The sequence below is a fragment of the Miniopterus schreibersii genome, assembly GCF_964146895.1.
Source record: "Miniopterus schreibersii genome assembly, chromosome: 6".
NCBI classification, from domain to species: domain Eukaryota; kingdom Metazoa; phylum Chordata; class Mammalia; order Chiroptera; family Miniopteridae; genus Miniopterus; species Miniopterus schreibersii.
Window position 1 is genome coordinate 59,843,989 of NC_138107.1, and position 24,201 is coordinate 59,868,189.

Sequence of the window (24,201 nt, forward strand, 5' to 3'; positions counted from 1 at the left end):
AGGTCTCACCCCACCCCTGCCCCTAACAGTGAAACTCAAAAGGAAAAATGTGAGGCATTTTTAAATCCAAGCCACAGGGCCTGATATTTCCCCGGCCAGTTCTCCAGCTTTCTAAAAGTGGCCAAGGACACTAGAACATTAGACAGCTCACTTTTAATCATATGAAAGGACTGCAATAATCACCAAGGATCCAAATGGGAGATGTAAGTTTAATTGATGTCTTTTAGAAGTCATTAACATAAAACATAATTTTGTTTTGCCTGGATTTGCAGGAATAAATTCATGTTATTTATTTCTGTTACAAAATTTGTCCAGAAAATGACAGTTAATAGTTGACTTTAAAAATTTCATGAAGTTTTAAAGAAGTAGCTAATAAATATAAGGAAATAATGAAGGATTTTTGGTAAAACTTTTCAGTAATAATTATACACACCTAAACATAGATTTCCAAAGTCTTTGGTGACTTAGAACTTTGGAATTTTGCTGGATTAAATAGTAAAAATTATTAAACATCTGAATATTTGAACTAATAGGATACTGAAATATTAATTGATCTGTTTTCCTATTTTTGGCTTCTTATTGCAGAGAAGCTAGACGGTGGATTTGGATCTGTTAATGACTATATCTTGTACTTGATTTGAAGTATGTCTCTTGAAGATAGAAGTATGAAAGAACCTATTTCTAGGAGTTATGAAATGTGTTCATAAAACTATCAATCTAAAGAAAGTTAATTGCTTACTTTTAATTGTCACTAAAGAAAATTAAGGTCTAAGAGTTATGAATTCCAATTAAGTTGGAAAGAAATTTCATGGGTTTGCTAATAGAAGATATAAAGTACAAACATACTTGTTGAAAAAAAATAAATTGTCCTAAAACTGGTTATTTCTGAATGGGTAAGAAGGTTTATGAAGAAAAATCTTGGAAAACAATATAGATAAGTTGAATAATGAACTTAGTTAGATAAATAAGTCTATATATCCAAAGTGAACTAATGGAGAATTTGTTTGGTTCTTTCCTAGTCTATTAAAAGGAAAAAAAAGGTAAGAGTTTTTTCTGTATCTGCCTAGAAAGCAAAGGTCCTATGAATTATTAAAATAGTTATACGTTATGTTGCAGTAATCAGGTTCTTTATTACTAAGAACTAAAGTTTTGCTAGCCTCTGTTTGTGTTTAATACCTTTTGTTGTCACTTTGGGTCAATAAATAATTTAATATTATTTCATAATGATATATGATCTTTCAGTCAAATATGTTGATAACCTTCCCAGGGTTTTTCCCACAAACCTCAAGGTCTAGTACAGAGTGAGCAGCTAGTAAACATTTTGTTCCTTGTGGGTACTGTGGGTGGAATGATGGGCTCAACAAGATGAGTGAAAAGCTTCCTGTAGATTTGTTTACTGTCTCCTTTGTTAAATCTGTAGATTATAGCATATTATCACCCTTTTTTCTGAATACCTCAGCAATACCTCTGTCAATTCACTTTTTCTGCCCCAAAGACAATCTGCCTTATTGTCATCTCTCTTTCATCCAGATAACAGCAGACTTAACATCCATCACTTGCAGGTCATGGACCCTCCAGACTTGGCATACAGAAGTAGAAACCCTGCCATTTTCAACAACGTGAGTGAACTTGGTGGGGGGTGGGGTACTATGCTAAGTGAAAAAAGCCAGACGGAGAAAGAAATCTACTGTATGGTATCACTTACATGGGAAAAATTTTAAATTCTAATAATAAAAACAAAGAAACAATGCTGGTTTCCAGGGACAAGGGTTGAAGAAAATGGGGAGATGATGTTCAGGGGTACAAACTTTCAGCTATAAGGTGAGTCAGTTTTGAGGGTCTAATGCACAGCTTGGGTACTATAGCTAATCCTGTATTGCATACTTGAAATTTGCTAAGACAGTGGATCTTAAGTGTCATAAAATAGGAAACTGTGCCGCATATGCAGGGGGGAAAAGCAGTTAATAAAAATTGACCCAGTACCTATTAAAAAATACGTTCTATTTCATGAATCACTGGAAGGTCTCAACAGCAAATTCGATCTGGCAGACAAAATCCTCGGGATATGAAGATAGTTTAATCGAGATTATTCAATCTGAAGAAAAGAAAGACAAAAGAATAAAAACAAAAAGCCCCAAATCTGAGCAGATCTTCAAAGACCTGTGGAAAAAAGAAAAACACCCCCTCTAGGAGATCAGAATCTAGACAAGCTCTAATACCCAGTTTTCAACGAAATGTACCAGATTCCAAGAGAGAATCTCTGAGTTCATTCAGACAGTTTCTGTTAACCACTCTGTTTTTTGGCATTAATCGCCCTTCCCGGTTTTGCTTTGTTTGGTTTTTAATTGTTTACTGAGCTCCTAGAACTAATTGTATGGAAGAGTCTATTTTCCCAGCAGTATGCAGTCTTTGGTGTTGGACTAAGTTTTATGGGTTTTTAAAAAAAATCTTGTTGCCCAGCTGGGCGTGGCTCAGAGGTTGAGCTTCTACCTGAGATCCAGGCGATCAGGGTTCGATTCCCGGTCAGGGCACATGCCCGGGTTTCGGGTTCGATCAGTGACTCTTTCCTCATTGATGTTTCTATCTCTCTATCTCTCTCCTTTCTTCTCTCTGAAATCAATAAAGATATATTTAAAAAATAATAATCTTGTTTTATATTCAAGTCTGGGCCAACATCGCTCAGTGGTCAGTCAATAAATAATAGGACAGGGATTGTGCTAAAATGTCTTAAGCTTGTAAATTTCCCACCTTTTCACTCTTATAAGATTGGCATAAAACTTAAAAGTTGAACAACCATAAGTTTTAGTTTAGTTCCTCAAGTTATTTATTTTAATTATTGACTCACATTATTCTTTCTAATCATTAACATACTTGGTCTTCATGAAGTGGGTTATTATTCATTTATGTTACATTTATAAATCAGTGAGAAAAAGGCAGTCTGAATACTTGCAAGGTCAAATTTCTGTCACATTAAACCCTTATTTTCTTAGCAGTAAGTATTTCTCCAATTAAAGAGATCAGAGCTTTGTTTTGGATCAAGTTTTTACTAAGTAAAAGGTGACAATAGAAAAGATGAAACTATAAACTTGCTCCCAGCGGAGGCCCCGGCCCGTCCACTCCCAGGGGAGTCGGAAACCGAAGCCTTTGCTGCCGGGTTTGCGGCGCTGGTGACCCCAGATGTTCCTCAGGGAGACTTGGAAAACCGAGGCACCAGTGAATTATATTTGTGTCGAGAATGTTGTAGAATACCCGATCCTTAAAGGTGATCTATGTACTGCTTGTAGATGTGGCCTTCCTTACTCATTGCCTCAGTTCTTCACACTCCATTCTTCCCAGTTCTGTTTCATAAGAAACAACACAAACATGGAAAGGCCCAACGGTAGCGCTATTGAATAAAAACAACTCCGCTCATTCTCCTGGAGATCGGTGGGCATGAGGGTCACGACAGGAGCCCAGCCTGCAGCCCTGAGTCCCTTTGCGCTGGTTGAACCATGTACCGTCCATTATTTGCGGTGAGCCAGTCTATCCTGAGGCCCTAGGCCAGCATCAGCCTAATCCTCCCTCTCGGGTGAATCCCTGATTCTGAGAGCACTGCTGGCTGGTTAATCATTAATGTACACTGTTTGGTCTTCACCTGTACCTTTCCCCATTGGCAGCAACACATATCAGACTTTTTGGAATCTTATACAATTTCTGGAACAATTATATTAATAATGTATAACTGAGAAGGCTTACCATCACTATGTAATAATACTTATGATGTAATTTAACTTATCAAATAAGCCTAATTAGTTCATTTCTCTCATTATAAGGAGAGAACACATCTATTGAGAGAGGGAACACATCTGTTGAGATGTTCCAGGGGCCCTCTGGAAAATATTAGATGTAGTTCAAAGTCAAATAGATCTCATTTAGAATTCCATTTTGGGGAAGTTTGGAAAAAATATCAAAAGGTCTTAAAACACTTGCTTTTATAAAATCACAAGTCATTGTGAAACAATACTTAGTTACCGAGTTAATCAAAGTGACACTAATATATTTCAAAGACAAATACATAGCATACATAGTGGTGAGCAAAACATAGTTCTTTTAACATTAAGATTCAGGGGATTTTTAGGTAAGGACAACAAGAGCATAGATGACAACTATTTTGAAAGAAAAATCATCAACTGCTATTTGCATGAAAAATCTGTGTGAGAATTCCATATCTCTGCTTTTCGTATACAGAGCTAGTACCTTCATATACAGCAGTGTGCTCGAGAGTGGGAACTGGTTTGCTTTGCCGTTAAACACCATGACTGGGAATATTGTGGAATTTGTTTCTCAAATTTCTGTAGTGTCTGTTTATGCCAGAGCAGCCTCTCTGCCTTCAAGGGCACATGCTCATGTAGCTACACACCCACCTGTGTGGTGTCAGCTTCTCTGACAATACTAGATTTGCCATAATACCATCCAAATGTTTAATGTAAATTGCTACCAAGGCAAAATGGAATTCTAACTGTGTCAGAAATGGTAGCCAATTGAAGCCATAGATTTTGGCTAATACAGGTTAGATTTCATTCTCAACCCATAATCACATCGATTGGCCAAACCATAGTTATATGCCAGGTGTTTGTGTAAATAAGACATATGTCTTGGTTTAACTCTTAAGTGTGGCTATACACTGTAAGAACTACCTTCAGTCCTGCCTCGCTATCTTCTCATGGCATCTGTGAATAGTCCCGGTCTAAATCATTCCCATCAAAAATAAATGTGAATGAATTATTCACATGCTGAAAAAATAAAGCCCACATTAGTTTGTGATCTAGTGCTAGAAAATAAACATGCCAGTAGCAGAAGAAATTATTATTCCTGATAAGTGAAGGTAACCCAGTGTCAAATTTCAGATCTCTCTGTCCCTAACCAGGTCCAGGGCAAAATGAAAGTGTGGAGTGTGGGCTGAGGAGACCAGCATGGCCTTCCCTCTGCAGTCCTTCGCACCTTTCTTAAGCTTCCGAGAATTGGTGGTGGTGAAAAGCTTACCATTCCTCTTTTCCAGATTTTTAAATTGAGTTTCTCTTTTAGCATAACCCTTATTCTTATGCTATCAAAGTTTTATTCCTTTTCAAACTCTTTTCTTGGTACTCATAAGGTACTGCTTCTCTTTCTCTGCTTCGTAAATATTTTTAAATAAACATAGTAATTTCTCTTTCTTTGCTTGGTAAATATTTAACACTCAGTTTAAATTAGCATAAGACTGCACTTGTTGGGAACTATCCAATTATTCTTGTCTTCATGGCCATCCTTTAAAAGCCATGACCAGGAGCCCACAAATGAACTGCGAAGTCCTAACGTCGGAACATTTGACTGACCCTGCTGCAGCTCAGTACGTGCTACCTGAGGGTGTTTGCACTTTTTCTTGAAGTATGCTGGAATATGCCAAGTTTTCCAGGGGAGCAGGGGTTTTAGTCACAGGTGTTAATCCTATGGTTGGCTACTAGCTAGGGCTCAAATTTTATATGAGACTTTCCCTAATGAATGTCATTTGGATAGTTCTTATTTAACAAAGGCAAAGAATTTCCTCAGGATTTTAAAGTCACTTTTTAGAGATACCCTATATTTTTCAATTCCCTGGAGATCGCCACATAGTGAAAGAGAAAAGGCGAGCACTGAAAACAGAAAATTACAGTTTCAGCTCCACAACCATCTCTTCCTAAGAAGGCAAGGCTCTCCACTTTACAAAGCAGACTAAACTCCGAAGTGTATTCCTATCCTTATCCTGTAGTCCAAACCTGCTAGAGTATTTTCGGGAATTCTGTTTGTTTTCTTGCCAGGCTCTAATTTAATCAACTGATTCTTTTTCTGTGCCAGGTTGGTCAAAGAGTGAGACATAAGCAAAAGGGTTTCCTGACCAGATTTCTTTTGTTTTCTCCTCAAGAGAAGTTGCTGAGCCTGGTTTCTGGCCCTTTGCTGGTAAAGTTTGACTTTAGAATTTTGTATGAGTTTTCTATTACTGTTGTAAGAAATTACCACAAACTTAGTGGCTTAAAAGCTCATCATTTTATAATCTTCCAATTCCCTAGGCCAGAAGTCTAAAGCCTGTCTTGCTGGCATAAAACCAAGGCGTCGGTGGGGCTGGATTCATTGCTGGAGACGCCAGGGGAGAGTGTATTTCCTTTTCTTCTCCAACACCCAGAGACCCACCTGTATTCTTCATCTCAGCTTCCTCCCTCCTTCAGAGCCAGCCAGGTTGCACCCCTTCACCTTCCTTCCTTCAGCATGATTTTTATTTCTTCCAGTCCAAGCTGGCAGTGTTTCTTCTGGTGTAAATCTGTTCCTATAGCTGTACTGAGGAAAGATTAACAAAATTATATGTGTCTTAATTGTACAATGTGATTTGATATAGGTATGCATTGTGGAATATTTTCCACCATCAAGTCAATAGCATGTTTGTCACCTCACATAGTTACTGTTCTTCACGGCGAGCACTGAAGGTCTACTCTCTTAGCAGACTTCAAGTGCACAGTACAGCCTTATGAGCTGTGGGGCCCGTGCTGGGCGTTAGAGCTTCAGGACTCCTCATTGCGTGATGAAAGTTTGTACCCTTCCACCAAGGTCTCCCGTTTTCTCCACTTCCCAGCGCCTGGGAAACCACCATTTGATTCTATGTTTTAACTATTTTGATTTTTTAAAACAATGTTCGTGTACATGTGATACGATATAGTATTTGTCTTTCTCTGTCTCGCTTATTTCACTTAGCTGCCCCCTGCACGCCCCCGACTGGGGGTCGAGCCCGCAACCCGGGCAATGGGCCTGACCGGGAATCGAAGGGTGATCTCCTGGATCCTAGGTCGACGCTCAACCGCTGAGCCAAGCCCGGCCGGGCAACCCTGGACATTTTGGAAAATGAATTTAAATACGCTGTGATCCTCTAAGATTCTTTGAACACCCCATCGCCATAGCCAGTTTTACAAAGGATGGCTCAAGTAAAAACCTGAAAAAGGAACACCAGCCATCTGAGACAGGTCTAAAAGACTTCACTAGCCATCCTTCACGCCCAAGGAAGATGCTACTCTAGCGTTCAAACACATCTTGTTTTTTGTAGTGTGGTTTCCAAACTTAAGTAAATATGATGACTGGTTACATGCAGGTCTCTTTAATATCTCCACCAGTTTGGTCTCTTTTGCATTTTCTGGGCTAATCGGATTTCTGGGCTATTTCCTAATATCAACAAAGTCTTGCCTAATTTACTTACCCAAACCGATCTACCTGCTGATTCTCTAGAGCACTGTTCATTGGCCAAGATACACGGATAGGGAGTATTTATTCCTCAGCAACACATCTTTCCCTGTCACCCTTCCAGTTCTATCAGGAGTGGATTTTGCTTCTTCATCTGTTGACGTGTAACAGTGAGTAGTAAATGCCAGCCTTAGAAGCGCTGCCCAGTCTTACCCTGTCTTCAGCACATGATGCATTTATTTTCTTCTCCATTTTCTCTTCTTCCTCCTTTTCTTTGGGACTCCGTGCAAGAGTAAGGAAAACACATGACATTTTTTCTTTATACAAATACTTTCTCCTATATTCATTAAGGAGATGCCAACAATACATGACTGGCCAACACCAAGATCCTACATGAAAATGCATCCCACACCCCACTCTTTTTCCCTTGTTCCCGTGTCAAAATAGCTCACTCTCTCCCTCTCTCTTCCTCTCTCTCTCTCTCCCTCTCTCTCTCGCTCTTTCTCTCTCTCTCTCTCCCCCTCTTTCTCTCCTTTCTCTCTCCCCACTGTGCAAGACAGACTAAACATAAAAGGAGTGATTTTAGAATGTTTCTGTGGGCTGCCATTCTTTCTTTCCTCTTTTTTCAAAAGAATTTCTGGAATTGGTGCTTTTTGGTGTGTGTGGGGGGGGAGTGTGAGTGTGTGTGGTGTCAGAAGGGTGTGATAGTGACTCACTTTCATCTTTGCCTTCATTTAACTGTATTTCATACTTCATGGACTTTTCCATTTGTCTTTGTTACACAGTGCAAATTCCTCCCCACCACACTCCAAGGACTGAGTTATCCAAGGTTTTTCCTGGAAAATCTATGATGCCAATGTCATAATAACACTCCACCTATCTCTTGAAACATATTCTTTCTGATTTATCGGCCAGTCTCTTCTATCCTTAGTTCTCAATAGTTGAGGTTGCCTGGACTTCAACTTGAGTGAGGAAAGTTCTAGCAAGTTAGTAGGGCCTTAACTGGATCTTTTAATTGGAGGTCAAATAACATCCACAAAGGCTTCTCTGGAGGTTGAGATGAAACATCCATTGAAACACCAATAGTGCTTGATCTGTATTTTGGTTCCTATTTTTGTCGTGTGATTGGCAGGGTCTTTAAAATGCATATTTCCAGGGCACACACTCCAGAAATTCTATCAGTCTATTATAGGGCGTAGAACATGAACATTTACCAAAAACCCAGGTCATTCTAACGCAAGTGATCTTTCTACTCTTACTCAGCAAAAGTCTAACCTCTGACTTTTGCTCTATTGGTCAGGTGAGTTAGATTGTTTGTAAGAGAATTAAGTGTTGTTTCTTGACATGTAATTTAGACAATGTAATATTTGCAACTTTTAACAAATTCATTTTCTTGGTGTGCAAAGAAATTTTAAAAGAGTATATAACTAAAATATGTGTTTGTTCTACACTTAGTGTTATTAGAACTTCTGGGATTGCCTCATCAATTTAACATTTAAGAACAGATTTCTCATGTGGAGCTAATAGGTAGATGTCTAGCTGGTCCAATTTTTGAACAGATGTGTACTTAGACTACTTGCTTCCTATTTTTATTTTGACTTTCTTATTTATAATTTTTTAGGATTTCTGATAAAAATCCAGTTGGAAAATTTAATAATAACCACACAATATCTTGCAACTATATGAGGGAGATATCTCCAAAGTAAAACCAATTGGCATTACTCACACATAGTATATTCCACAATTTATTTGAAATGGCATGCAGATCCCAAAGCCTTAGAAGCTTCTTTCAGGGACAACAGATTATTTCTGTTCCAAAAAAAAGAAAAAGAAAAAGTTGTACCTATTGAAGAATTTCCTATTTCTATAGTAATAAAAATATAAAATACTAAGGAACTATATTAGGTAAAGTGATTGAAGGCATGGACTCTGTGGCCATATAGTCTGGCATCAAATCCTGCCAGGTCTGCTAGCTGAGCAACCTTGAACAACCTATACCTTATTTTCCTCAGGTCTATGGGTGGAATCACGATAATACCTCCCTCCTGGGGTTTTAAGAATGGCTGTTTATCCTTTTAGTATCTGAGTTTCCTCATCTCTAAAATAGTGATAAAATCTCTAGGAATGTTTGCTTGCTGTGAAGATTATGTGATTTGTATATGCACACTGTTCAGTATGGTATGAGTTGAGACACATACGACATTTAAAAGGTGCTTGGCATATACTAAACACTCAATAAGTGTTAGTAATTACTATGCACTACTAAGAAATTGAAAATAATTTTGTTTTTATTTGTAGGTGAATAAGTATGGACAACACAGATATATATTTGTTGAACTTTAAAGGCTATAATTTTGAATTTTCTCTAGCTGATCTTGACTTTCTAGAAAATCTAGATGATTTTGAAATTAGAGATGATGATGTCTTCATAATTACATATCCAAAATCTGGTAAGTTTGAGGAGTGGGCTACCTGTAATCAGTCTTCACTCTGGTTTGGTAATACATGTGTACAAATGTACCCTTTTCCAGATATTAACAGTAGCCCAGCCTACATTTAGACCACCATTTAGAATTTTAAAAAATGTTAAATAAATCTCATACCTTTAATACATAAGGTCATTTGAAATGCATATATTGTCATTTTTGAAGGCACATATGAGGAAACCAAATATTGAGCCAATAGCAGATACTTAGTAAATGCTGACCTGTTGGCTTGCCCTGAGAATGGAAGAAAATGTATTTAAAAACCCAGCAGGGTTTTGTTAGCAGCATCTCTCAGTCAGAACTGATTCGTAATATAATTTTCAATTACTCTTATTGCTTTTATTTCCTTATAATAATGAAATAATTTCAAACTAAAGTAAATTGCACTCAAATTTTACATCCCCCCCAAGCGTATGTTTTATATTGTACTTTTTAGAACACAGGATGATTGGTGTTCTTGAATCAATGTTGTACGAAGTGGTTAATATTGCTCAAAGATACACTGGAGTTGAAGTCAATACAAAAACTTATTCCTGATTTTCATGAAAATGCTCCAGTCCCTCACTTTTACCAGCAACCTTGAAATTCATGCCCTTGCCCTAGCTGTTTCTGCTCAGTGGTTAGAGCGTCGGTGCATGGACTGAGGGGTCCTGGCCTTGATTCCAGCCAAGGCATGCCCCTCAGCTGCAGGCTCTATCCCAGCCATGGTCTGAGGGTGGGCTGGAGGCAACCAATCGATGATGTGTCTCTCTCACATTGTTGTTTTTTTTCTCTCTCTCGCTCTTCCACTCTCTCTGAAAAGCAATGGAAAAAATTATCCTCGGGTGAAGATTAAAAAAAAAAAAAAAAGCCCACACCAATTCTATTTTAAAAAAATTCATAATCTTGTTTACTTTCCTCAAATTAGTAAGATGAGGAAAACTTTTCCCTGGATTTTTCCACTCTGCAAAATGTATCAGCACATTCGATATCAGATGATTTTTGTTTTCCTGCCTTAAATGTTGGTGGCACCTCAGTTTGCCTAGTTTTAGGTTAAGCAGCCCATAAGAGTCTTTCTTTTCCTCTTAATCCAGCCCAAGTATTTGGGACACCACACACCAGTCCTTAGTCCAACCTGCTATGTTCTTGTCATCTTAGAGGGGAAATTAGTTATTCTCCAGGTTTTACCATAAATTTTATCAAATCTACTGTGTCTATACATCTACTTAATTGAGTAGGGCAAGATTATTGACATTTCACATTCTTTTAGATCATTGATTATATATTCATGAACATAGATGCCAAAATCTTAAACCAAATAGATATAAGCAAAACAAAACTAGCAATGTTAAAAAATACGTTGTGACCTAGGTAGCTTTATTTCAAGAGTCAAGATTGGTTAAAAATCTATTAATGTAGTTCACCCACATTACTAGAGTATAGAAGAAAGCCTGAAATATCATCTCAACAGGTGCAGAACAAGCATTTAATAAAATTCAGCACACATTGCTAAGGGAGACTATTAGCAAACTAGGGAGAAAGTGAACTTCTTTAACCTGATTAACAGACTCTACCAAAACTACCACAGGCATCAAATGCAATAGTGAAACATTTAAAATCAAGAACGAGACAAGAATGCCTATCAGTATTTTCATTCAGCATTTTATGAGGAGACCTATGCTACACGGTTAAAAAGGGGGGTGGTGGTGAAAGGGGCCTTGAGCTCTTAATTTTTCTGTATTTCTAAAAGATAAAGCTTTAAGAAAGGAGAAACAGAGGTAGCCACAGAAAATAATACAAATGGACCTTACATGAATTACAGGAAAAAGAGTTGAAGGATTAATTTGAATGGCTACTATCACAGCTCTTTTTGAGTAAAAAGGGAACTAAGAACATCTGATTTTATCTTTACTAATTTAACGTAAAATACATACAAAAGAAAATTGGACACATTTCCCTGGCATATTTAGAGTAGTTAAAAGAAAGAAAAAGCTCCAAATAATTTTGAGATAGCATTATTATTGACATTTTTAATAAAAAAACAATTCAGGGTTGGAAGTAGGATTATTTGTTTTTACAGGTACCACCTGGACTCAGCAGATATTGAGCTTGATTTATTTTGAGGGACATCGTAATGGAACTGAAAAGGAGGAAACACTTGATAGAGTTCCCTTCCTGGAATACAATATTCGCAAAATGGACTTTCTCAAGAGACCATCCCCTCACCTCTTCTGTTCCCACATCCCATATTATTTAGCACCAAAAGGTCTCAAGAACAAAAAAGCTAAAGTAAGTCATATAAATAGCTTATGAACCTTTAGCACAAACAAAAATACTTCCTTCAAATTTTTTTCCAGCCCCACTCATACACATTCTTTCAAATGTGATTATTATAATCTTTGGTGTTGTTTTACACATTAAAGTAGATATAGAATTATAAGTATATGCATAAGTTGGTTCATCACACACATTGCTTAGAGTGTGATTATTTTATATAGCATAGAGCAAAAATTCTTTGATGACAGCACATAAAAGTCTATTCTTTTTAATGGTTTAGTAGAATTTTATTGTATGACTGTACAGTGTTGAATGTGTGTTGATGGACACGTAGGTTGCAGCAAATGTATATATCATATCGCAATACACATTCTTATAGATCTTTGCACTTTTTTGATTGGTGAAGTGTTTCCCTAAAGGTGAATTTTTCAGGTTAATGTGTCCAAATATTTTAAGGGTTGGTAAATATTATCTACTTGCCTTCTATAATCTACCAACATACACTTTTTCAAGTAGCATATAAGAATTTTTTTTGCTGGCATGCTTACCAGTGGTTTGAATTATCCATCTTTGCTAGTGTACTAGGTTAAAAAAATGTCATTCTTGGGTAATTTGCAGCCCTTTTGTTTTAATAAGTTTTGGTTTTTTTAAATATACATGTCTAGCCCTTGAAAAATTCTTTATATTCTTTGCCCATTTTTCTTTAGCTTGTCTTTTATTTATTTTTTATTTATTCATTTTTAAAAAATATATCTATTGGTTTCAGAGAGAGAATGGAGAGGGAGAGAGAGAGAGAGAAACATAAATGATGAGAGAGTCACTGATCGGCTGCCTCCTGCACGCCCCCCACTGGGGATCGAGCCCACAACCCTGGCCTCTGCCCTGACCGGGAATGAACCCCGATCTCCTGGATCCTAGGTTGATGCTCAACTGCTGAGCCTCACCAGCCAGGCTAATTTGTCTTTTATTTACTGTTTTGTGGAAGCATTTATATGGGAGAAATATCCCAATTAATAGTTTACCTTTAAAGATTGTTGAATACTTTTAATTTTACATAACCAATCTATCAGTCTTGGCTTCGTAGCTTTTAGTTCTTGTGTCTTACTAAGAAAACTCTTCACACAAATATTATGCAAATACTCTCCTGTTTTTTTTCTAATTAACTGTATGTTTTTATTTTTTACATTTAATTATAAATTATATCTGATACTGCATGTGATTTGAAATGACTATTGTATTATATTTGCCAAGGTGGTTAGCCAAGTGACCCAATGTGACTTGTTTAAGCATTTACTCCTTCCCTACTATTTTGAAGTCTACACTTTGATATTCTAAGTTTCTATAGTTCCTCCCTCTGATTCTGGATTCCTTTACCCAGAGATTAATATGTGGCTGTTTTTCACTGTTTTAAATGTTGTAATTGATAAGGCAAATCCCCATCAACTTTATTTTTTGATATGTTAATTCCCCCAATGATTTTTAGATGTTTATTGGAATCGATTAAATATATCTAGATGAATTCTGGGACAATCATTAGAATTGTACTAGTTCAACATTCTTTCAGCATTATTCTATTGCTCTTTACTTATTGGGTCTACTGAAATGTTCACCAAGTGTGCTGTGTTGGTTTCTTTGTATGCTTCTTACATCCATGTGAGAGAGATCAATCGGCTGCCTCCTGAATGCCCCCTACAGGGGATCAAGCCCGAAATTGGGGCATCAGCCCTGACCTGCAATCGAACCAGAGACCTCTTGGCGCATGGGACAGCGCCCTACCAACTGAGCCACACCTGCCAGGGCTGAACTAACTTTATTTTTAAACATACTTTAATGTTTTCTACTTCATTGATTTCTGCTTTCATTTTATTTTCTCATATTTTGTGTGCATTTGTTCTCTGTCTTCTTTAATTAAACGCTTAGCATTATCGATTTCCAGTATTTTTTAATTTCTAAAATATTGACATTTTTAAACGATGGATATCCTTTAGTGTAGTTATCATATAATATTGTTAGTATCTAAATAATCTATCATTTTAGTTTTAATTTTCTAATTGACCCAGGTTATTTTTAAGAATTTTTATTTCCAAGTGTTTATATAAAACTTTTAAACTTTTTATTGTTTATTAGTATGTACTGTCATCAAGTAATGGTACTGTAAAAATTCTAATTTTTTAAGTTCACTAAGAAGTTTTATGGCCAATTACATGATCAATTTTTTCACTACAGTCCATGACTACATGAGAAAATGGTATATATTCTCTGTGTGGGGCAGTAACACACACATATATAATAAATTGTGTTAAATAATTGTGTAAATTTATTTTGTTAATTCATTTATCTTTGTGGCTAAAGATAAGTTACTGTAAGTCTCCCACTATGATTGTTGCTAAATCAAAATCTTTACAGACTTATTAGAACTTGTGTCCTTTAAGAGTTTCTAATATGTTATTTAGCATACAAAGATCTCTGTTCTGTTAGTCATTGCAAACAAGTTATATGCTGTCCTGTTAAGTAATTTGACCTTAAAGTTTACTTAACTTTATATTGCCACATTTCCTTTTTTCTTAGGATTTTCCCATATGCCTTTTTTTGTTCTACTTTTTAAATATGATTTTCTACTGCTGTATAATTCTTCAAGTTGTGTAAGTTATTCTATGAGATCTATGCTTTCCCTTCATTGAAAAATAAGGTTATGCCAATATTTTATTACTATACTACATGCTGCTATGAACATTCTTGAGCACGTCCCTGGTGCACGTCTGCATGAGCTTCCCGAGAGTATATGTCTAAGAATAGAATTGCAAAGCCACAAAGTTCAAAAATATTTAACTTTATTAAATGATGCTATTTTTAAAAACAAAGCAATTGTACCAGTTTATGCTCAAACCAATAATGTCTGTGTGCTTATTTTTCTCCTAGATATTTTCCTATCAAACTTTCATTTTTAATATCAATTATAAAATGATATCTGAAACTAATCTGAGTTTGCATTTCCCTTATCAATAATGAGATTAAGCCCTTTTTAATATGTTTTTTGGTGATAATTATTTCTTATTCTGTGAAATGATTATAACTTTTGTCTAATTTTTTATTTCATTGTCTTTTTCTTAATGATCTGTTTTATATATATTCTGAATACTAATAAATTATTGGTTATATGTGTTCCTTCTCTCATACTTTGTTCCTTTTTGTAACTTTATGGTATATTTTGATTAATAGCATTCTTTAAAATTTAATGTAATTTAATTGATCAATTTTTATTTTAAATAACTTTTTTTTCTGTTTCAGAAATCTTTTTCTTCTCCAAGACCAAAAATATATCTTTATTTTTTAAGATGTCAAATTTTGCTTTCATATTTAAATCCTTAATCCATTTGTAAATGGCTTTTTGTCTGGTATGAGGTATGAGGTAGAACTCCATTTTTACACTATATAAATCATGATTGGTTTCAACATCACCTGTTAAAGTTTTTTCTTGTTGAAACAATCCCCAGTGCTACCTTGGCTTTTTATCAAATGTCATTTAATGCTCACAGAGGGTAAATTGAAACAGTTTCTATGCATGTAATTTGCAATATTAATCAGCCTTACAAGTAAATAATTTCACTTTTAGACCTTAGTCCTAGCCCCGGCTGGTGTGGCTCAGTGGTAAAGCGTCTGCCTGCTCACTGAAGGGCTGAGGGTTTGGGTCCCCGTCAGGGGCACGTTCCTGGGTTGCAGGTTCGTTCCCGGCCCGGTCGGGGCACACGCAGGAAGATGCACAGGAGGCAGCCAACTGATGTGTTTCTTTCACATCGATGTTTCTCTCTCTCTCTCCCCTCCCTCCCTTCCGCTGTCTCTGGAAATCAATGGGGAAAATATCCTCCTGAGGATTAACAAGAAAGAAAAGAAATCAGTGCTATATGCTTGCACATGAGATATGTCATGTGAATAAAGTTGATTATTTCAACAGTCTTTGTAAAAGCAAAACAATGGGTATAACCTAAATTTCCATGAATTGTAGGCCCGTTGAAACAAACTATTATGCATTCACATACTGACATAATATGTTGGTGTCAAAAAACACACAACACCTGTAAGGATACTGAACACTTGTTAAAATCGTTTTACTATCCCCCCTGCAGATTATTTACGTCTACAGAAACCCCAAGGATGTTATGACTTCATACTTTCATTTTTCAAATGTAGTGACCTTACTTGAAGCTGGAAATAATATGGAACATTTCATGGAAAGGTTTCTAGATGGAAAAGGTAACTATGAATTTATACAAGCAACATGTTTATGAGACAATGTTGCCATTTAGCCAAATTTTCAAACTTAAGGAACATATTTTAAGGAAATAAAGAAGGGTAATGATAGAAGCTGGGTGCACATAAGTGGTTACTACTCTGTCAATTTAATGTGCCACCCAATGGCTTTTCTATTCTCAGCAGCACCACTTTGGGGATTGGTATGGTGGCAAAGGCATATTGCTTAAGAAATATTTTGACCAGATCATAAAAGAAGCACAATGGTGTAACGATTCAAAGTGGGTGTAGTTCTTGTGTCCTGTCCTGGACTATGGTGGGCCTTACAGGGCAGTGGTGGACTATTCATTCCACACTGAGGGCGACAGATTGACCCAAGAGGTTGGAATGTGGAATTGGGGCTCTCGCTCACTTAGCAGATTATATTTAGGTTCTGTCTTGTAGATGGTTGAAGTTGCTATCCAGAGATCTTAAACTAGACAACAAAAGGAGACATCAACACATTTTTTTCAGGTGGGGGAAATAAGAAAGTAAGGAGCTTGCCTTAAATCTTAAAAATGAGCTCTTTGAGCTTCTTCTCTTCTTCACCGCTGCTTTCCTGCATACATAGGAAAGACAGGTTTCCATGAGAATCATGTACCTGTTCCCCAAAGCACCATTCTGAAAAGGGAACATAAATGTCCAGCGGTGGGGGCTTTTCTTTTCTTTTGGAGGTTTCCAGAATAGAAAAGAAAGACTATAGTTTGCTGTTTAATAAGTGCAGCACCTTTACCTTGTCACTTACTAATTTTCCCACAGTGGTAGGCAGCCGTTGGTTTGATCACATCAGAGGCTGGTACGAGCACAGACATGACTTCAGTATTCTGTTCATGATGTATGAGGAGATGAAAAAGGTAAGAGGGGAAGGTTATTTTTTAAAATTATGTCTTTGAAACCCTTTTCTATCATGCTTTTAATGAACCACATTTTTGTAGTTTTCTTCATACCTAACTACTTCTCAGGCTTTCTAGGGATTTCTAATTTCCTGCCCACCCCTTACTTACTGGTTTCCTCAGGGCTCTCCTCTCACTGCACACAGTCATCTCCTGGGGTTCCTTTTCATGTACCCGTCTATATCAATTAATGCAAACTCACATGTCTAGAGATTTAAAAAGCAGAAAAGGCATTTTGAAACACTGGGGTGAGCCCTGGCCATGTGACTCGGTTGGTTGGGTGTTGTCCAGTGCACTGAAGGGTTGCTGGTTCGATTCCCAGGTTTGGGGCTCAGTCCCTAGTGGGGGGCACGATGTTTCTCTCTCTCCCTCTCCATTCCTCTCTCTCTAAAAATAAACAAACAACAAACACACTGGTAATTTCACCTAATACTGTTTATGACTGGTTCTCCAATGGTAATTGCATCATAAACACCCAAAGTCCACAATAGCTTATTTCAGAGAATTTGACACATTTCCCACTGATTTGAAGGTTATATCCCTAGGAATATAGTGTCTATAAAGAATCACTTACTACCTAATTGTCTCTGTAATCCTACAGTATGTAGTTGGATTGGAGGCAGAAGTAGCTACACTGTTTAGAGATTTATATTTACATGTGAAAACTGCAAGAAAAAACAAAGAGGTTGTTATTATAAAAAAAGGATAGTGGTTATTTTGGGGTGGAGGGCAAGGTTTATAATTAGAGAAAGGATGTGTTTGATGGGGTTCTGGCAATTCTACTTTTAATTTTTTGAGAAACTACCATGCTGTTTACATTATTTCCATAGCAGCTACAGCATTTTACTGTGCCATTGGCAGTGCACAAAGGTTCTAGTTTCTCCACATACTCCTCACCACTTCTTTTTCTATTAATAGTCATCCTAATATGTGTGAAGTGGTATCGCAGTGTGTTCCTATTTGTGTTTTCAGAATGATTAGTGATTTTGAGTATCATTCATGTGTTTATTGACATTTTCTGTATCTTGTTTGGAGAAATATCTACTCCTTTGACAATTTTTTAATTGTTTCACTTGTGGGTTTTTTGTTGATGTTTTGAGTTGTGGTTCTTATGTGCTTTGGATATGACCCCTTATCAGATTATGATTTAAAAGTATTTTCTCCATTTCATGGGTTGTTTTTACGTTGTTATTTATGTCCCTTGATCATAACAGGTTTTTTTTCATTTTGATGTAGTCTATTTTATCTATTTTTTCTTTTCTTGCCTGTGCTTTTGGTGTCATATCCAAGAAATCATTGCCAAATCAAATGTCATTAACTTTTTCTCCTATGTTTTCTTCTGAAGAGTTTAATAATTTTAGCTCTTATGTTCAGGTCTAATTCATTTGGAATCAATTTTTGTATATATAATTGTAAATGGAATTGTTTTCTTAATTCTTTTTTGGGTTGTTGTTAGTGTAAAAAATGCAGATGATTTAGGGGCGTTGGTTTTGTATCCTGCAGCTTTGCTGAGTTTGCTTATTAGTTCTAACAGGTTTTTTGTAGAATCTTTAGTGTTTTCTATGTATACAATCATATTGTATGTGAACAGGGATAATTTTACTTTTTTCTTTAAATTTGAATGACTTTTATTTCTTTTTCTTGTCTAATTACTCTGGCTGGGACTTCCAGTATTAGATTGAATAGAAATGGTGAGAATGGGCATCCTTGCCTTGTTCCTAATCTTAGTGGAAACATTTTCAGTCTTTCAGCACTGACTGTGGTGTAAGCAGTAGGTATTTCATATATGATCTTTTCACATTGAGGTAGTTTTTTTTCTGTTCTTCATTTTTTGAGTGTTTTTATCATGAAAAGGTGTTGAATATTACCAAATGCTTTCTTCATCAATTGAGATGATCAAGTGGTTTCTTTGCCCTTCATTCTGTAGATGTGGTAATACGTTAATTATTTTTCATGTGTTGAAGTATCTTTGCATTCCAGGAGTAAATCCCACTTGATCATAGTGTATAATCCCTTTAATACATTATTGAATTTGTTTTGCTAGTAATTGGTTGAGATTTTTGCATCTTAAGTTTTCATAAGTCATATTGGTCCTTAGTTTTCTTTTCTTGTAGTGTTTTCATTTGGCTTTGCATTAGGGTAATGCTGGCCTTAGAGAATGAATTTGGAAGTATTCTCTTTGATTTTTCTCAAAGAGTTTGAGGAGGATTGGTGTTAATTCTTCTTTAAATGTTTGGTAGAAGTGACCAGTGAAGCCATATAGACCTGGTCTTGCAGCCATTGTATTTAATTACTTGCTTGACTCTTTCCCTCATGAAACTGTAAACTCTTAACAAGCACACATAGCATATTATTGTTCTCTTAAACTTCTCTAGCACTTATCACAGTTTCTGAAACACAAGATACCCTAAAAGTGTTAGTTCAATGAATGAATGAATGAATGAATGGTGAGCTGTCCTTATAAAATCAAACAGTAGGAGGCTCTAACAAAGCTGACAACCAGAGCACTCATTTTCATAGAAGGAATAGGGAAGTAATATATCCTTGTCAAACTTCAGGCTTACAGTAAGTCCAAAACAATAAGTCCAGTCACCTTCAGTTCTCCAAAATGTGATAAAGATGTTGGGATGTAATTCATGCCTTCTTTAATATTATTATATCTTTATTGATTTCAGAGGGAGGAAGGGAGAGGGGGGAGAGAGAGTTGAAACATCAATTGTGAGGGAGCACTCATGCATTCTTTGTAAGCTCAGTAGTTTCTCATACCCACAATTCTTTTAGGATCTCAGAAGTTCGGTGCTTAAAATCAGCCATTTTCTTCAGAAAGACCTGAGTGAAGAGGTTTTAGAAACTATCGTGGAAAAAGCTACATTTCAGAACATGAAGTCTGATCCAAAAGCAAATTATGATTGGGCCCTAAAACATGAAGTTGGGAGAAGAACAGAAGAGGGATGTATTCTGCGCAAAGGTGATACTCAGGGATTTATAGAAGCAAAAGTGTTGAGCCTTCCATCGAGTCCTTGGCCCCTACACTAATCAAGGGGTGCTTCTACCATGTCCCTCCAAGGACTGTCGTTTGGGCCCTAGAGAGAATCAAAGATCCTAAATGCAAGTGGCCCTGAAAAGTATCCTAAGAAACGAACAATTCTTTAGTACAGAACCTAACAGATGGACCTAGTTAATCAATATTACATTCCTTCCTTTTAGTCTACATGACCCTACTCTTTAAAATTGGTTAGCAAGTCTTATCTGAAGGTGATGGATATGTGTGACCAGGACAGCTGCAATTCTTGTTCTTCTTTATTTCTCCTAGAACATTCTAGAAGTAAACCCAACATGTATTTTGTTGTGGGAGAGGTAGTTTGTGTTACAATAATTTCCTATTGCGTCAGATTTCTTCAGTGTCAAAAGTAGGTTAATACACTTCATTAACCCAATATGCTATAAATTCAATTATTCAACAACATGTGACTAATTTGTATAGTGCCTCTATGGCATGCCAGGAGTTAAGAATAAATATATTATTACCCTAGTATTTCTTAACTTCAAATTTTTTAAAAATTTGGTCTTTTAAATGTACATTTTTTCCTAAAATATAATTTGTACTTGTTTTATTCATATTTTATTCATTAATTTATTCATAACAGCATTTTGATGATGGATTATTCTTAATATGAAAATCTTATTGAAATTGCTCTTAATATTGCTATTTCTTTAAAAAGTGTTTCTTCTTTTGTCCCATTTTTTCTCAACTTTTAAATCTCATTGCTTAACTAGATCAAATATAAAGTAGTTCTCATACCCATAAATAGCTTGCTAGCTGTTCCAAATGTCAATGAGACAAGAAAATTTGATAACTGAAAATGCCAAATAATCTTCATTAAAAAAATGGCTTAATGACAGTTTCTAACTTTCATCAACTAAAACTGAAGCAATGACAGCTCTAAACACCTTCTGTGACCTTAACTTCATTACTTGAAAACCTTTGGGTTTTATTTTTTCCAATTTTTTGTATTTATCTTTAGGTTTTACTTATTTATTTTTACTTGTTAAATTATAGTTGACATTCAAGACTAATTTATATTAGTTTCAGGTGTACAGCATAGTGGTTAGACATTTATATAGTTTATGAAGTCATCTCCCCCCACTCCCAATAATTCTAGTCCCCACCTGGCACCATACATAGTTATTACAATATTACCGACTATATTCCCTATACTGTATTTTACATCCCTTGACTATTTTGTAACTACCAATTTGTACTTCTTAATCCCTTCATTTTCTTCAATTTTATAAATGAAGAAATACTGATACTGTGGAGTTGTGTTAAGAATTATATTACATAATAGATATAGTTTGCCAAGTATGGTGCCTGGAGTTTATTTTATTTTTTCTCTTTATTTTATATCTTTTTTTCCATCACCGTATATCTGCCATCCCCTCTTCCACCTCCACCCGCCCCCTTACCCCCCGCAGTCACCACGCTGGTGTCCGTGTCCATGAGTTCCTTCTCCTTTTTTTCTTTTTTGCTCAATCCCTCCACCTCCGCCCCCCAACAGTCCCCCCCCCAGAGCTGTCTGCCTGCTCTCTGTCTATGAACCTGTCTCTATTTTGCTTGTTAGTTCAGTTTGTTCATTAAATTCCACATACAAGTGAAATCATATGGTACTTGTCTTTCTTTGGTGACTGGTATTTAGTAAAATATGTGTAAAAATTCTAACCTAGTCATATATTTTACTGTTGTTATACCTTCCCAATAAAGGTTATAATTTAATGGTAGTAGTTGGTGAACGTATAATAGATAAAGATAGTGAACTTTGCAAGTGTTTTTCAGTTTGTTTCTTTGTTCATTTCTGTATATGGAAATATGAGGTTACAGACCCCACAGAAAACTAACAGATATTTGGCTTGGCTTGGGGAGGAGATTAAAGTGGGTGGGAAGAAACTTTTGCCCTGATAGTGCCACTTAGTCACCCAGCTGCTGATCTTGTGCTTATTTCTAGGTACCATTGGAGACTGGAAACATCACTTTACAGTGGATCAAAATGAAAGATTTGACAAAATATTCCAAAGGAAGATGAAAGATTTTCCTTTGAAGTTCATCTGGGATTTAAATGAGGAGTAGGATCAGCGCAAAAGAATTCTAAAAAAAATCTACTAACTAGATTTTAACATAGACATTAATTTGTGCTTCTTATGCAAATGTTAATTATAAAACTTTATTGATAAAAAAATGAGTAAACTGTGCTTAGATTAGCTGCCATGAGTTTGATAAACACTTTGAAATTTCAAAAATTAAAATGATTTAGGAGATAGTTTGCATTGATAGCCTGTATTATAAACTGAATAACAGAAAGCATGTAATGTGAATTATAAATGTTCTGGGAGAGTTTGCTGTAGTGTGTATTTTTTCTTTACAATTTAATTTAGTATCAATGAAACATTAACATGTATTTCATTATTGCAATTAAACATTAATTCTTTTATTCAAAATCAGTGTGAATACGTTGAAATAGAGAACTGATATGAAAGCACATGCATCTATTTAATAATTTACCAGATCACTAAATTTTTTTAATTTATTGATTTTGAGAGACGGGGGAGAGGGAGAAACATCGATTTGTTGTTCCACTTACTTATGTGTTCATTGGTTGATTCTCGAATGTGCCCTGATGGGGATCCAGCCAGCAACCTGGGCGTATTGGGGTGACGTTCTAATCAACTGAGCTAACCAGCCAGAGCCAGATCACTAATATTTATATTTAAGGTCAGAGGCTCAAAATGGATTAATCATCTAATGGTTTAATCATTTAACTATTTGGATTAAAATAATTGTATTTGGAACATATCATTCACTAAACTAATTCCACATGTATTTAATAGTTAAATATTTACTATAAAATTATTTTCAACCACTAAAAGATATAAGTGAATTTGTTTATAATTCCAAAATGGAGAAAAAATTTTGAAGCATAAAAGCAGTGAAAGAAACTTTAAGGAAAAGTTTCATAAATTTACAATCATAAGCATTTTAAGAAACCACCATTTATGATAGTCAACAAATGAAAACAACCAAATGTCCATGTACAGTAAAATAAGTAAGTAAATTGTGAGGAAAAAATGTGCTATCATGTAGATTAGAGTGAACATACTCACATACATTATTAGCAGTGGAATGGCACAGTGATTTTCAAATATTTACCTACCTCTAGTGTATATGTTACACATGCTAAGGGGAGGGGAGCACTGCAGTAAAACACAACTTTGTTGCTTTTAGTTGCCAATAATTGTATATAACAGTGATGGGTACATATGGGAGAAAACAGAAGGTCAGTTGCAAGTGAGTTTTAAGGTGTAATTTGGTGACAGCCTTCAGATCGCTGCAGAATTTTACTGCATCTCTGCCACTTTGAATTTAGGGAAGTGTGAGGTAGTTTCTGGGTCAGGTCTAAAGAGCTCAATACGTCCCCTTAAGGGTCCCAAGAACCAACAGGCCGAATGGTCACGTGACCTCAGTGAGAGCCCGGACTCCCACAAGACAGCCAACTCACCGTTCAGACGGTATGACTTGCAGGAAAGCTGTTGTCTATAAAGTGAGCCCCCAACAGGAAAGAAATGCCTTGAAGTTGCGCGGAGGCTATAAGCAAGGCGGCCTGCATGCCTAGTTCAGCTAATATTCCCCGTGATCTTGCAGAGCACGTGGCACGCTGCCCATTTGACCGAGGCAGTGCCTCCTGGATGCGCGTGGCGACCAAGCCCGCGCCCCGAGGAGCAGAGCCCGGCCCCGCTCAGCGTGGCTCCCCCTGCGGGAGGCAGGTAGCTCCGCGCGCTGCGTGCTGGGCCGGGGGGGAAGAAGGGGGCAAGGGTGGCGGGTGCTCATGGAATGTTAGAGGGAAAGGAAAGCCTATGAAATTGAACGAAATCGAATAAATGCAACTATTCAACCTAAGTATCAATGGTAAAGAAGTCTGGGAGTTTACTAGAAGCGCCTAAGTAGAGCAGAAAGAACCCATGTACCATCCAGCTAAATAACCGCAACTTCTCCCGATAAAAGAGGGATT

At 36.4% G+C, this 24,201-nt stretch overlaps 1 protein-coding gene across 2 annotated transcripts; it reads left to right on the plus strand.

Annotated features, from left to right (window-relative positions):
* The first annotated feature begins 7,319 nt into the window (after positions 1–7,319).
* Positions 7,320–24,173, plus strand: LOC308559074 (amine sulfotransferase-like). Of its 2 annotated transcripts, none has more exons than XM_081141305.1 (7): positions 7,320–7,388; positions 9,517–9,668; positions 11,764–11,972; positions 16,085–16,211; positions 17,007–17,101; positions 19,922–20,108; positions 22,144–24,173. In XM_081141305.1, exons 2-7 carry the CDS (start codon positions 9,527–9,529, stop codon positions 22,263–22,265), a joined length of 882 nt encoding a protein of 293 aa, XP_080997431.1. In that variant the 5' UTR covers positions 7,320–7,388; positions 9,517–9,526; the 3' UTR covers positions 22,266–24,173. The 2 variants fall into 2 exon arrangements, with proteins under 2 accessions (XP_080997431.1, XP_080997432.1); XM_081141306.1 differs by lacking the exon at positions 7,320–7,388 and adding an exon at positions 7,423–7,510.
* The last annotated feature ends 28 nt before the right edge of the window (positions 24,174–24,201 follow it).

Coding starts and splice junctions, on each gene's coding strand:
- LOC308559074 (XM_081141305.1), top strand. CDS start 9,527: ATGGACAACACAGATATATATTTGTTGAACTTTAAAGGCTATAATTTT. Junction 16,212..17,006: donor AAGGTTTCTAGATGGAAAAG/GTAACTATGAAT, acceptor ATTTTCCCACAG/TGGTAGGCAGCCGTTGGTTT. Junction 17,102..19,921: donor TGTATGAGGAGATGAAAAAG/GTAAGAGGGGAA, acceptor CAATTCTTTTAG/GATCTCAGAAGTTCGGTGCT.